Below are 13981 nucleotides of genomic sequence, written 5' to 3'. Positions count from 1 at the left end.
CCTATCACCTAGTGACAGGTAGTCATGATAACGTTGTAGCGCGGCACATCCCTCGCATATTTGTGCTGCTGCTGGTGTGAACAGACCTACTGACTGCCGGTTCTCTAAAAGTACAGCACCTTTTCTATGTTGAGATTTGTTTAGATACATGCATACTTGCCATGGTGTTACAGTGGCCTACAGTAGTCACTAAGTAACATGCCGTACAGTAGGTTAATAGCCCAGGAACGGTAGGCTGTACCATACAGCCTAGGTGTGTAGTAGGCCAGACCATCCAGGTTCGTGCAGGTACACTCTATGATGTTTGCATAATGAAATCAGGTAACAATGCACTTCTCAGAACGTACCCCCTTGGTAAGCCATGCATGCTTATAGATAAATGAGCATTGTAAACATGCCCGTTCCTTTCCATCCTTGCACTCAAACTCTAAAAGGAAATTCCCCAAATGTCTCCAAGATCTCCTAGCTTCCTGAGATCAGGTGAGCAGGGCAGGGATGGTGCTGAGGTTGGTAACAACGGTCCAGCATGAAGGGTTCTCTGGCTGTCAGGAGTGGTCAGTTCGCAGGGAGGGGACTTTCCCAAGCAGCTCAGCATGCAGGGAGAGGCAGGGAGAGGCAGGCAGGGCAGAGCAATCCTCCTGGGCTCAGCAAGGGCAATGTGATCATATCACTCCCAGTCTCTACTAGAGCATTTCCTGTGCAAAACAGCATCGAGTCATTTATCCTCTTAGCAAGCTTTCAAGCACAGTCGGTCCTGCCTTGCCGGCTCTGCTGGGTTCCTCTCAAACAAGGTCATGTAAATGAACATGCTTGGAACCACGGAGGGCCGTGCTCCGAAGGGCGTCATTTTCCCAGTTGCTGTGTGGATTGACCCACTTTGGTTTCGTTCTTGATCAGCCATAATCTTGTTATAATAGTGTTTAAGGAGAATAAAGAGGCACTTCAAGTAAGACTGATGATTATGACAGTAATAGCTGCTAAAATTTATTAAGCACCCACTGTGTGCCCAGCCTGGTTCTAAGCACTTAATTCTTATTAACAACAGTGCTCTGAGGTAGGTGCTGCTATTACTCCTGCTTCCCAGAGTAGGAGACAGAGGGTTAAGTCACTTGTTCGAGGCTGGCAGGGCTTCTGAACCGCGCGTCTGGCTCCGGACTCTGGGTTCTGCATGACTGGGCTGCATCTGCTTTGTGTAAAGAGCGGTCGCTCTCTGGATGATTAGACACCATCAGATGTGCACCCATCTGCACTGGGCTAAAGCCATGGTTTCTCATCAGCTTATGTTTCTACATATATAAATATTTTATTTTGTTCAAGTTGATTTGTAAAAGTAATTAAGACCTTATCTTAGCAAGTTTAGAAAATAAAGAAAACTCCTTGGAATCCCATCCCCTCTTCCAGCCACTTGTGTACCATCTGGAAGGCATTTGCATTGTTGGTACCTGAGCCTCAAGGCTCTATTTCAGCGGTTCTCAACCTGTGGGTCGCGACCCCGGCGGGGGTCGAACGACCAAAACACAGGCGTCGCCTAAAGCCATCGGAAATACATATGTAGAACTGTTGCTCTATTTCTTTTTCTAGTAATTACCCTTAAAATTTTAACACAGATCCCCAAATGTGTAGTTTTTGATGAACATTTGGAATGTATATTCTATTCCATGATTACATTCCCACTAGAAGAAGACATCATGTTCCCTCTCTCCCCCTTTCTCCACCTTCCATGTTCTGGGTTTAGAATGTTACTGATTTGTGAGCATTAGACATCAGTAATTACTACACAAGCACACTTGACTCAAAGGAACCACTGAGCTAAAGCCGGCCCCATCAGTGATTAATTACTGTTTTCTTTGATCACTACTCTTTATTATATTACATATCTTTTTTTAATTGATTTTAGAGAAAGAGAGAGAGAGAGAAACATTAATTTGTTGTTCTACTTGTTTATACATTCATTTTAGACAGAGAGAGGGAGAGAGAAGCATCCATTTGTTGTTCCACTTAGTTGTGCACCCATTGGTTGCTTCCTGTATGTGCCCTGACTAGGGATCGAACCCACAGCTTTGGTGTATTGGGACAAGCCTCCAACCAACTGAGCTACCTGGCCAGGGCCTTATATCACACATCTTATCATCCAGAAACAAATTGGTGTTTTTTTTTGGTACCATAATAACAGTTTCAATTTTGTTTTCAAAGAGACCTTTGAATTCTTTGCTAAGGTATTTTTTCATTCCATTACCTTTGTGGTTGCCATTGTGAATCGTAGTTTATTTTCTATAACATATGCTAGTTGATTACTGCTAGAAATGCCATTGATTATTTTAAGTTGATTTTGTATCTGGCAACCTTATTAAACTCTAAAAATTATTTTACTTATTTACTTATTTATTTTAGGGAACAAGAGAGAGAAACATTGATTTGTTGTTCCACTTATTATGCTTCTATTGGTTGATTCTCATATGTGCCCTGACTGGGGATCCAAATCAGCCTTGGAGGTCTCTCGACAATGGTCTAACCAACTGAGCTACCAGGCCAGAGCCTTCAACTTTTATGAGTGTGACTATTTTCAATTTTTCTAGATGGCCTATTGAAAAATTATATGTCTGTAGATAATGGTAGTTGTATCCTTCTTTCAATTTTTATGTTTTATTTGTTTTTTTTTATAGCACTGCCTAGAATAGCTAGTAGTACATAATAGTGTATTGGATAGTATGAATCTTTATTTTGTTCTTAGTATTGGTTATCTATTGCTGTATAACAAATCTCAGAATGTAGTGGCTTGGGACAACAAAGAACATGTATCACACAATTTCTGTGGGTCAAGAATTTGGGGTTCACACAGGTTGTTGGTTCTGAGATGTCTCCTGAGGCCGAGCTGAGGATGTCATCTAGGGCTGTAGTCATCTAAAGGCTTGACTGAGGCTGTAGGATCTGTTTCCAAGCTGGCTGTTGGCAGGAGGCCCCTGATCCTCACACCATGTAGACTTCTCTATAGCTTGAATGTTTTCAAGACATGGCAATTAGCTGCCCTCAAAAAGAGTGATCCAAGAGATAGTCTGTTTCTGTTAAGAATGATGTGTGGGCCCTGGCCGGTTGGCTCAGCAGTGGAGCGTCGGCCTAGCGTGCGGAGGACCCAGGTTCGATTCCCGGCCAGGGCACACAGGAGAGGCGCCCATTTGCTTCTCCACCCCTCCGCCGCGCTTTCCTCTCTGTCTCTCTCTTCCCCTCCTGCAGCCAAGGCTCCATTGGAGCAAAGATGGCCCGGGCGCTGGGCATGGTTCTGTGGCCTCTGCCCCAGGCGCTAGAGTGGCTCTGGTCGCAACATGGCGACGCCCAGGATGGGCAGCCTGGTGGATCCCGGTCGGGCGCATGCGGGAGTCTGTCTGACTATCTCTCCCTGTTTCCAGCTTCAGAAAAATGCAAAAAAAAAAAAAAAAAAAGAATGATGTGCGTTATAAACTTCGGATATATAGCCTTCCTTAGTTTAAGTAGGGACCCTTCTATTCCTGTTTTGTTGTGAGATTTTGTTTGTTTTTTACTAATTAGAAATGAAAGTGAAGACAGTGAGAGGTAGGTGGGTCAGCAGCCTCACAAGCAGATTTCACAGGACAAGCCTGCAGGCACAGAACCCCCATCCTGTATGATGAGCAAGAAGCAGTGTGCCCACACCAGCCCCTTGTGGCTGAAGGACACGGGAAAACAGCCTTTCTGCCTGGGGCGTTGTCATAGCCATTACATTTTTTTTTTTTTTCGCTTTCCTTGCAGTGCCCAAGACGAAAATTTTGGCCACTGGAGGAGCCTCTCACAACAGAGACATATTGCAAGTAAGGACCTCTTCCCTGTCTGTTACTTCTAAGAGCCAGACACTCAGCAGTAGGACTGCCTCTGTTCTCACTCCTCTCCCAGGGAGCCAGCCTGTCGCCTTACAGCTCATACTGTGAGAAAGTTGTCTTAGACGCAGCTGAGATCCACTGCCCTGTGTAACTCAACTCTGATGATATCAGCACTGGCCTCGGTAGCCCCACAGAAATTGCCTGTCCCACGTGTCAGACCCGACAACACAAGCCAGTACTCTTGCCTTCCTAAAAGTTTTTCCCTTCCAACTTAAAGATCTCTGACTTCCCCAATCATTCCTCTTATAATACCAGATTTTGTCATTGTCTTTCTGGTCCTCCATTCTGCTAGAAATATGTGACCAAAATTGGAATCAACCTGCAAATGTTTGACAATCAAGCTATTACATCTTGTAATAGAGGCTGTAATGGTCTTATTGGAACACTGAGTATTTTCACGTGTAGCCTGAGGCTACCTTAGCTGTTTGAAAATGACATCAACTCTTAACTTGTAATATACCTGTCTTAGGTAAGATCCTCTAGAAGCAGAGTCTGCACTGGGCATTTTTCTGAAGTGCTGTGTTCTCCAGGGAGAAAGGGAGTGAGAGGTGCAGGCAGGGCAGGGGAAGAAGGGCAAGCAAGGATGTGGTTTGGGCTGGAGTCAGCTTTAGCTCCATCCATGGGAGATCTAGAACAGGAATTATATACCACAGACTTGTTTCCACCTTGGGGTGAGGGGGCCAACTGGTCACTCTGGGGAGAGGTGAAAGTAGCCTCCCGTGAGAGGAGTCTTCTGGTCAGCTGAGAATCGTCCTTTTAAGGAGAGGCACCTGTGAACCATTAGCAGCCTGGGGAGGGATGCGTACCAGTCCAGCTGTGGGATCCCCCCCCCCAAGTCTTTTCCAAGTGAGCTGCTCTTAGTATATTTCCTCCATTCTAAGTGTATGCAATTTATTTGAGGGGCCTAAATGGAAAACTTGATCTTTATTCCTAATAGGCATCCCCAAACTACGGCCCGCAGCCGCATGCGGCCCCCTGAGGCCATTTATCCAGCCCCCTGCCGCACTTCCGGAAGGGGCACCTCTTTCATTGGTGGTCAGTGAGAGGAGCACTGTATGTGGCGGTCCTCCAACGGCCTGAGGGACAGTGAACTGGCCCCCTGTGTAAAAAGTTTGGGGACCCCTGCTATAAAACATGCCCCTTGTTAGTTGGTTTTGGGCTTGTTAATGAGTCTGATACCCAGTTGTCTCCGTTCTGACCATTTGCTAAGCACACATCCTAAATTTTCCTCCTTGTCTTTTGATAAAATGCTTAAGCAGTACAGGGACGACCTGGAGAGCTGTGGCCCCCCACTAGAGACTGCCCGCAGGTCATCCTGAACCTTTTATCACCAGGGTGCAAGGCCAAGTATACCCCTTGTAAGGCAGTAGAGGTGGGTGGCACGGAGGCATCAGAAGACGTGTGAGGAAAGAGGGCCTGGAAAGTGCGTGCCCGCGTGTCCGTGTTCCCCTCTGAGCAATGACTTGCCACAGTCAGAACCTCTGTCCTTTCCAGGTGCTTGCTGACGTGTTTGGCGCCCCAGTATATGTCATAGACACTGCCAACTCGGCCTGCGTGGGCTCTGCGTACCGAGCTTTCCACGGTAGGTGGATGGGTGGGGAAAAGATGCCTCCGGAAGAGGCCAGGGCTCTGGCTGGGCCGAGGAAGGTGGGAAGGGGAGAGTGGGGTGTACCCAGTCCTCAGGCACAGTGAAATCTTGCGGGCTGCGGCTTTATTTTTCTCCCTCCCAGCAGGCGAGAACCAAACCTGATTTTCTTTTTTCTTTCTTTTTTTGTATTTTTCTGAAGCTGGAAATGGGGAGAGACAGTCAGACAGACTCCTGCATGTGCCCGACCGGGATCCACCCGGCACGCCCACCAGGGGGCAACGCTCTGCCCCTCCGGGGTGTCTCTCTGTTGCGACCAGAGCCACTCCAGCGCCTGGGGCAGAGGCCAAGGAGCCATCCCCAGCGCCCGGGCCATCTTTTGCTCCAATGGAGCTTCTGCTGCGGGAGGGGAAGAGAGAGACAGAGAGGAAGGAGAGGGGGAGGGGTGGAGAAGCAAATGGGCGCTTCTCCTGTGTGCCCTGGTTGGGAATCGAACCCGGGACTTCTGCACACCAGGCCGACGCTCTACCACTGAGCCAACCAGCCAGGGCCCAAACCCGATTTTCTACTTCTTTATTTTCTACTTAAAGTGGGGGAAGAGGCAGGGTTGTCACTGGATGAGGCCTGGTCACAGTCAGGCTCGGCACTGGGGCATTGAGAAAGGACACAGGGCATGCTGAGGACACGCGGGCTTGGGTGTGGACAGGTGGTGGGCAGGAGAGGTGGATGAAGTCCAGAGCCATCAGCGAGAGCAGGAAATTGAGACAACTGTGAAGGCTTCAGAGCCAAGCACTTCAGGACCCTGGACAGCACCACAGCCCCCCTGGGCCGGCATGAAAGCCTCACTCGGGCTAATGAAGGAATCTCCCCACCTAGGGAAGTTCTGGCCTGAGCAGTTGGGGCCCACGCGGGTGTTCCTCCTTCCACTTGGTCCATTTGCTCCGCCCTCTGCCTGCTCAGGCTGCGCTTGCGCTTGAAGGGCTTTGTCTTTTCCTTCTAGAAGTTTCATTCTTCACACATTTACTCTTACCTCTTTAAACGCACCTTTTAAAACTTATTTCTGTCAACACAGAGAATTAATTTGAGACCATATCCTCCTCTTAATAATTCACTTCTTTCTTGTTCTCCTCCCTCCACACCCTGTCCACCTCGCACCACTTCATATCACAATCACTGGGCACTTTATTTCCAGATTGTCATGTGTTTAGTTAAAATTTACCTAAGACTGGGTTTTATTTGTACTTTCCTGTGAGTTTTTCTTTCTTTTTCTTTTCTTTTTTTTTTTTTTTATCACTCTACCATTTCTCCTACAGGCCTATGCTCATTTTCTTGCCGTATCCAACCTAAATACATCCCCCCCCCGAGGGAATTCAGTAGGTGATCATTTTCTAAGGCCTCAATGTCCAGCAAGGGCTTTGCTTTGTCCTCCCACAGAATGTGACCTCGGCTGGGCAGAGGACTCTTCAGTTCAAACTCAACTGCTCACAAAAATTAGGGGATATTTTACCGCTTCATATTCACTTTGAAATATCTCCTCATTTTTGTGCGCAGTATACTTGTCTCCAGAACTTTGGAAACACTTGCAAAATCTGCCAGCCTTCAGTGTTGCTCGCAAGAAGCCTGGGGTCTCCTTCTGCCAGAGCAGGGGAAGGACTTGCGGGAGGGACCGTACTGCCAGGCTGCACTGTGGCTCTCTCTCGTTTTTCCTTTCCTTTCCTCAGCCACTTACTTAGAGACCTGTTCTCTCCCCCCCGCTGGGTTGGGGGATGAGTTCCACACGCAGCCAGTCTGTGAACGAGTGGGAAGGGAACAGATCTTTCCATTAATCTCCCCACTGCCCCCCCCACACACACACACTTATTCTCTTTGCTCATCCATACAGCTCCGAGCAGGGATATGCTCGCATTCTAATAGAAAATGAGACCTCGCCTCTTCCGGGGGGCCCTCCTGGTGGTGGTGTCTTTCCCTGTCAATCCAATACCACTCCTCCAGGTGCCTAGAAATGCTTCACTGTTTCTGGCCCCCTGTGGCAGCCTTCCCTCTTTTCCAGCTGAGCCATTGGTTGGTTAGGTGAGTGTTTACTGAGCGCCTCCCGCATGCTGGTAGTGTGGGCGGTGCCCGAGCTCCCCTGGAGACCCAGTCTCTAACCCCACAGAGCAAGGTAGGGACTGTCAGCAAACCTGTGGCCGGAAGCTGTGGGAAAGGCTCTGAGGGAAGCAGATGGGGCTTAGGCGTGGAGGGTTAAGGAGCTTCCTGAGCCAGTGATGTTCTTGCCTGCACCTCATTGGTGAAGAGAGTAAGTGGGTAGAAAGAGAAGAGTATTCCACACGGTGAAAAGGCTCCGAGGCAGGAGGAACTGAAAGCCGCCTAGGCCGCTTGAATGCAGTGAGTGACGGGCAGATGACGGAAGAGACTGGTAATAGGAGGGGGGAGAGGCAGGTGGCCCTCCCCTTCTGTTACATGTCAGGGTTCAGCCGCTGGTTGTGACAGGTGCCATCAGTGAGCGAGACAAACCCGGCGCTGCTGAAGAGGCCTGCGCTTGACATTTCTCTCTCTCTCTCTTTTTAATGGTTTTATCGAGGAATGATTCTATGACAGAATTCCCCAGTTTTAAGTGTACAATTCAGTGATTTTTAGGAAATCTACCGAGTTGTGCAGCCATCACCGTAGTCCAGTATTAGAACATTTTATCACCCCAGAGATAAAGTGCTATTTCCGGTTAACGTCCTTGTTTGCAACACACGCTGACATGACATGTGCTTTCCCTTCTAGGCCTTGCAGCTGGGACAGATGTGCCTTTTTCAGAGGTTGTGAAGTTAGCCCCAAACCCCAGATTAGTTGCTACCCCACACCCAGGATCTTCTCAGGTGAGAGATACCATCAGAACTGGCTTATAGCCTTTGCACTGTGAAAACCAACGGGGTTGTTTTCCCCCCAAAAGTAAGTTTTTCTTTGTCACCTGCTTTCATGCTGATGTGCTCAATGAGAAGGGAAATCCTCCTTTTGTTTTAATTGTGGAAGTACCAGAGCAGAAGAAGCCAGGTTGTCAACTGAGGTTCACAGAGACTGCTGGGTTTAGAGCCCCAGGGGTCGGATAGATTGCTGGTCACATCTCCGTTGCTGCTTGTGCCGCAGGGCAAGCCCTTCATTTCACCAGTTATGGAAGCCGCTGCAAAGACTGTCACTTAAGCACACGGCATGTTGGGTTTCTGGTACTCAGATCTGAAGTCTGAATCTAAGACAGCTGTGCAGTTGCTCGGGCCAGGAAATCCCCGTGAGACAGGTCCCACTGTTACAGGTTAGGCTCCCTGGAAAGCAGACTCTAAAATGTCGATTAAGGCTGCAGATTTCTGAAAGGTGCTCTTGGGATCTAGCCTGTGGAAGGGAAAGGCGGAGGAAGACTAGGCAGAGGGAGGAGGTTAGCTGCAGTGAGTCTCGTTGGAGCCCTCAGCCGTCCGTACAGGAACTTCTGAAGCTGGGACGACCCATTAGAGTTTTACCCGTTTGGGGTGTGTGGGCCAGGCCTTTATACCCCGTGTCAACCAGTCATTGCGTGTAGGCTGCAGCCCCCGCCCCAGGATGGGGTAAGGCAGCTCTCTATAGCTGAATCACTCCCACAGGGGAGCCGTCAGCCAAGGGCTGGGAGAGGAAGTTCTCCGTTCCTACAGGGCAGTCTGGGTGGCGTGCCACAGCCTCCACCGCACACCGTTGTGTTTGCAGAAGGCCCTGCAGCCCAGGAGCGGAGCAGGGCTGGCACGGACTGAGGGTTTCATTATTCACAGTGGCCCATCAGGGCAGCATGAGCTTCATGCTTGCCTCAGATTTCTTGGGCCCTGAAGTGCCCTGGGGTGATGCAGAGTGGCCCAGGTGGACACTGTGCATGTACTATGTCACAGCTGAGGGACCCTGAGCTTAGAAACACCCAACCTTATAAAGGAGTGGCCAGCAAAGCTGCCTAACCTTTGCCCCAATAGGAGACCCTATCTTTATTTTCCCCATCAACTAACTAACTAACTAAATGAATGAATGTTCCCTCTGCCCCCAGAGGGCGACACTGTCTCTGTCTTCCGTGGCTGCTATACAAACATCCACTGTCTGCAGACATATAGAACACACCGAGGAGAATCGTTCCCAGCATATCTGGCAAGCAGAAGCACATGCTTCCCAGGTGACAGGGTAACCCACACACATAAGTATACCCAAGATTTTATTATTTACTGTCGTGTGTCCTTATGTTTGAGAAACAGCTCAATGCAGGAAAAAGGTCCTCCATTGGGATAAAGGGCTTTTGGGTTCCGGACTTATTCTGCCTCTCCCTTCCCGTCTGATCTTCAGCAGATCAGACCTTGAGCAGCACTCCTCATCACTGAGCCTCTGTCTCTTCATCTGTGAAGTGAGGAAAACATCTGTCTGGCCTCCTTTTAACCTGCCAGTTGTGAGGCTTAAAGAGAATCCTTGACTATTTTAGCTTTATTGCATAACAGGAGGTCTAAGGGCTGTTTCCAGCGTTGGTTCAGTGGTTCAGCAGTGTCAGGACAGTGGGTCATGATCCCTGAAGTTCTCCAGTGAGCACTGGACAGTGGGAACCTCAGGAGAGCCACAGGGGTTCATTTCAAATTTCCTAGCAGTCTCATTAAAAAAAAAATGTAAGAAGAAATAAATGACTACTTTTAATAATATATTTTGTCTAATCCAGTATGTCCAAAATATTGTCATTTCCACATGTAATCATTAAGAAAAAGTGCTAATGTGATATTTTGCTGCCTTTTTCTTTCTTTCTTTTTTTTTTTTTTTTGCTTGGAGCTTTTGAAATCTGGTGTGTACTTAGAGCACTAGTTACATTTCAAGTGCTCAAAGGCACATATGGCCAGCGACTACTGTATTGGATCCTGCAGCTTTAGACGTGCTCCAGATGGTCGCAGGATGTCTGCAGCTGCTCCAAACATCATGTCTCCCCCACAACTGCATTCACTGGGCAGAGGGTCTCTCTCCTCACACATTGCTTAAGACACACTGGTCTGTTCCCCTCAACTCCCCAACAGACTACCACGTGGTCATAGCAGAGGCTGGGGCAGGGACTGGCTCTTTCATTCTCTCTGGAAGGAGGCCAGCAAGGAGGAAGGTAGTTGGGAGCAGCCAAGGAAACAAGCCGCTGCACCTGCCTCGTCCCGGGTAGCAGACAGTGTGAGCACCGCCACCCTCCCTGGCTTGCCCATGACCAGTCACGAAGAGCTCGTGACACTCTTTACCATTAAACCCACGTGTAAACTCAGAATCCTTCTCAACTCCAGGTTGCAGGTAGTGACAAGTCTATGATTGTTGACATAGGTGACTTGTTTGAGGACTGGGTTGTACGTTCCTTGAGAGCAGGGTGACATCCTGTCTTCTCTCCATGGTGCCTCCAGCCGTGCTGTGCTCAGGTGGGAACTCGAAAGAGTGACGGTGTTTTCTCTCTGCGCTCAGCTCGATATTGCAGTTTCTTCCTGGGAGGGGACATGCAGGCCTCCTTGCTTTCTCTGTGTTCACAGACAGCTGCTCTGGCTGCACCAAGAGCAGGTCCTAATTGCATGATCACTTACTGAAGTACTTGACTTTAAAGCTAAGTAAGCCAAATTAAGAAGGAATGGGTTTGGCGTGAACTAGTGGTGTTTGTGAGTCCAGAGGAAATCCGGGGCCCACGGTCTCAAGTGCTGCTTGTCTGTAGGACAACGCGCAGTCACCTGAAGTGCACCGTTTCTCGGGTAAGGCTTAGGGAGCCACAGGAAAAAACAGCTTTAAAAAAAATGAATGGGCCTGACCTGTGGTGGCGCAGTGGATAAAGCGTCGACCTGGAAATGCTGAGGTCGCCAGTTCGAAACCCTGGGCTTGCCTGGTCAAGGCACATATGGGAGTTGATGCTTCCTGCTCCTCCCCCCCTTCTCTCTCTCTGTCTCTCTCTTCTCTCCCTCTCTCTCTCCTTTCTAAAATGAATAAATAAAAAATTAAAAAAAAAAGAAAATATACTAAAAAAAAAATGAATGAAGGGTAAGAATGTGGGGTTGTATTTCTTTGCGATCCCCCCCCCCATCCTTTTCCCCTCGTTGGTTTTTGGTTTGGATTTGTTATGCAGCATGCTGTATATATAACATTGTAGCACTTTAAAAATGCTACATCACCACATAAGTATTTACATTCTTAAAAATGCGCATACACATTTTTGATGACTGCATAATATTTTCTCTGGCTGATGAACCATAATTCACTTGAGCATTTTCCCTGTCTTAGAGCAGTTGCTCTTTTCTTTTTTGTTTTAATTTGGTGAGACAGAGAGAGAGAGAAGGGAGAGAGATGAGAAGCATCAACTCGTAGTTGCGTCACTTTAGTTGTTCATTGATTGCTTCTCGTGTGTGTTTTGATGGGGCGGTGCTCAGCCAAGGCACTGTCTCCTTGCTCAAGCCATTGACCTTGGGCTCAAGCCGGCGACCTTGGGGCCATGTTGATGATCCCGCATTCAAGCTAGCGACCTCAGCATTCCAGGTCGACATTCTGTTCACTGCACTGCCACCAGTCAGGCTCTTCTTATTTTTCAATTATTATAATCAACTCTACGTGGGTAAAGAGTTAAGAAACTCTTTTCCTATTCTATTACTTTTCTAGCTCTCTTTCCTTTGAGATTTAATTCAAAGGAAAGTCAACAGTATTACTAGGCAACATTGCTTATGTAAAAAGGGCCTTTAAGCCTGACCTGTGGTGGCGCAGTGAGTAAAGCGTCGACCTGGAACACTGAGGTCGCCGGTTTGAAACCCCGGGCCTGTCTGGTCAAGGCACATATGGGAGTTGATGCTTTCTGCTCTTCCCCCTCTTCTCTCTCTCTGCCTCCCCCACCCCTCCATCCCCTCTCTCTAAAATAAATAAATAAAATCTAAAATAAATAAATAATTAAATTTTTAAAAAGAGGGGCCTTTAATTGGGAAACTGCACCTGGAGTGGGAAAACCATAAATACTTGTTGGGGGCCTGACCAGGCGGTGGTGCAGTGGATAGAGCATTGGACTGGGATGTGGAGGACCCAGGTTCGAGACCCCAGGGTCGCCAGCTTGAGCGCAGGCTCATCTGGCTTGAGCAAAAAGCTCACCAGCTTGGACCCAAGGTTGCTGGCTCGAGTAAGGGGTTACTCGGTCTGCTGTAGCCCCACGGTCAAGGCACATATGAGAAAGCAATCAATGAACAACTAAGGTGTTGCAACGAAAAACTGATGATTGATGCTTCTCATCTCTCTCCGTTCCTGTCTGACTGTTCCTAACTATCCCTCTCTCTGACTCTCTCTCTGTCCCTGTATAAAATAAACAAACAAACAAACAAATAAATAAATAAATACTTGTTGGGGGGTCATAGTTAGGGCCTTAGGGCCTCCTTGAGTGCAGTGAGTTCTTCTGGGTGTGTCTCTTGCCCAGGGAGTGGTGCTAAGCGATACCCCGGTGGGACATGATATTTCAAAGCCAGGTGGTCTTATACCCGTTCAATGTGGATGTCATCACCTTGCACCTGAGCTATAACCTGGGGGCAAGGAAGGGAGAAGGCAGGGAGGCAAAGGGACCCTCATCTGGACCCCTGTGTGCACTGCTGTGTGGCTCACCCTGTGGTCTCCCTTTGAAGAGGCACACCCGAACCCACTTTGCCAACAGGTACATTTCTCCAGAGTATCCTCCTGGGAGCCAAGGTGTGGTCCATGATAGTTTTATGAGCCTGAATATTTCTTGGTGTCTAAGGAGACCTTTGGTGGGTCTGGTTTCCTGCATTTAGGATTATTCCTTAGGAGGGCTTCACAGAAGTAGAATCATTGGGTTAAAGGCTATGGGCATTTTCAACCTTCTTAATACCGGTGTAAAGTCAAGTTGATGTCCGAAAGGGCTGCACCAGCCACTCCACCAGCTGGGCCGTGAGACAGCCGTGTCCAGGTCTCTTCACCAGAATTTTTTTTTTTAATTTTGTAGATTTGATTTAAAAAATTGGCTTCCTGTTATAATTTGCTTTTTAAAAGTCTTTAAACTACAGGCTTGGGAATAGTCACATTTCCTTTTTTTTTATGAGTTGACGCTTCCTTTCTTTTGTCCAGCAAACAAACTAAATTGCAAGTAAATAGGATGTACAAATTTTATTTTATTTTATTTTGTCTTGTTTTATTTTGTTTTAGCGAGAGGGACAGACAAGGACAGACAGACAGGAAGGGAGAGAGATGAGAAGCATCAACTTGTAGTTGCGGCACTTTACTTGTTCACTGATTGCTTTCCCATGTGTGCCTTGACCGGGGGTAGGGGGGCTCCAGCTGAGCCAATGACCTCTTGCTCAAGCCAGCAACCTTGGGGTTATATCTATGATCCCATGCTCAAGCGGGTGACCACAGGGTTTCAAACCAGGGTCCACAGCATCCCAGATGGAAGCTCTATCTACTGCACCACCACCTGGTCAGGCAGATGTACAAATTTTAAATTCCAAGTTGCAAAGAGATGGAAGAGGTACCTCCCCTC

The 13981-nt window shown here is 48.0% G+C and overlaps 1 protein-coding gene across 9 annotated transcripts in view; it reads left to right on the top strand.

Moving 5' to 3' along the window:
* XYLB (xylulokinase) overlaps nucleotides 1–13981 on the top strand; it is a 70464-nt gene that overhangs the window by 51710 nt on the left and 4773 nt on the right. For all 9 annotated transcript variants that reach the window (XM_066246085.1, XM_066246084.1, XM_066246086.1 and 6 more), the window contains 3 exons: nucleotides 3763–3821; nucleotides 5385–5472; nucleotides 8248–8342. In XM_066246085.1, coding sequence (XP_066102182.1) covers nucleotides 3763–3821; nucleotides 5385–5472; nucleotides 8248–8342 — 242 coding nt within the window. The remainder of the gene's footprint in view (nucleotides 1–3762; nucleotides 3822–5384; nucleotides 5473–8247; nucleotides 8343–13981) is intronic.

Source organism: Saccopteryx bilineata, chromosome 10, assembly GCF_036850765.1.
Source record: "Saccopteryx bilineata isolate mSacBil1 chromosome 10, mSacBil1_pri_phased_curated, whole genome shotgun sequence".
Taxonomy (NCBI): domain Eukaryota; kingdom Metazoa; phylum Chordata; class Mammalia; order Chiroptera; family Emballonuridae; genus Saccopteryx; species Saccopteryx bilineata.
The sequence above is the reverse complement of the archived record's forward strand: the minus strand, read 5'-3'. Positions and strand labels throughout refer to the sequence as shown.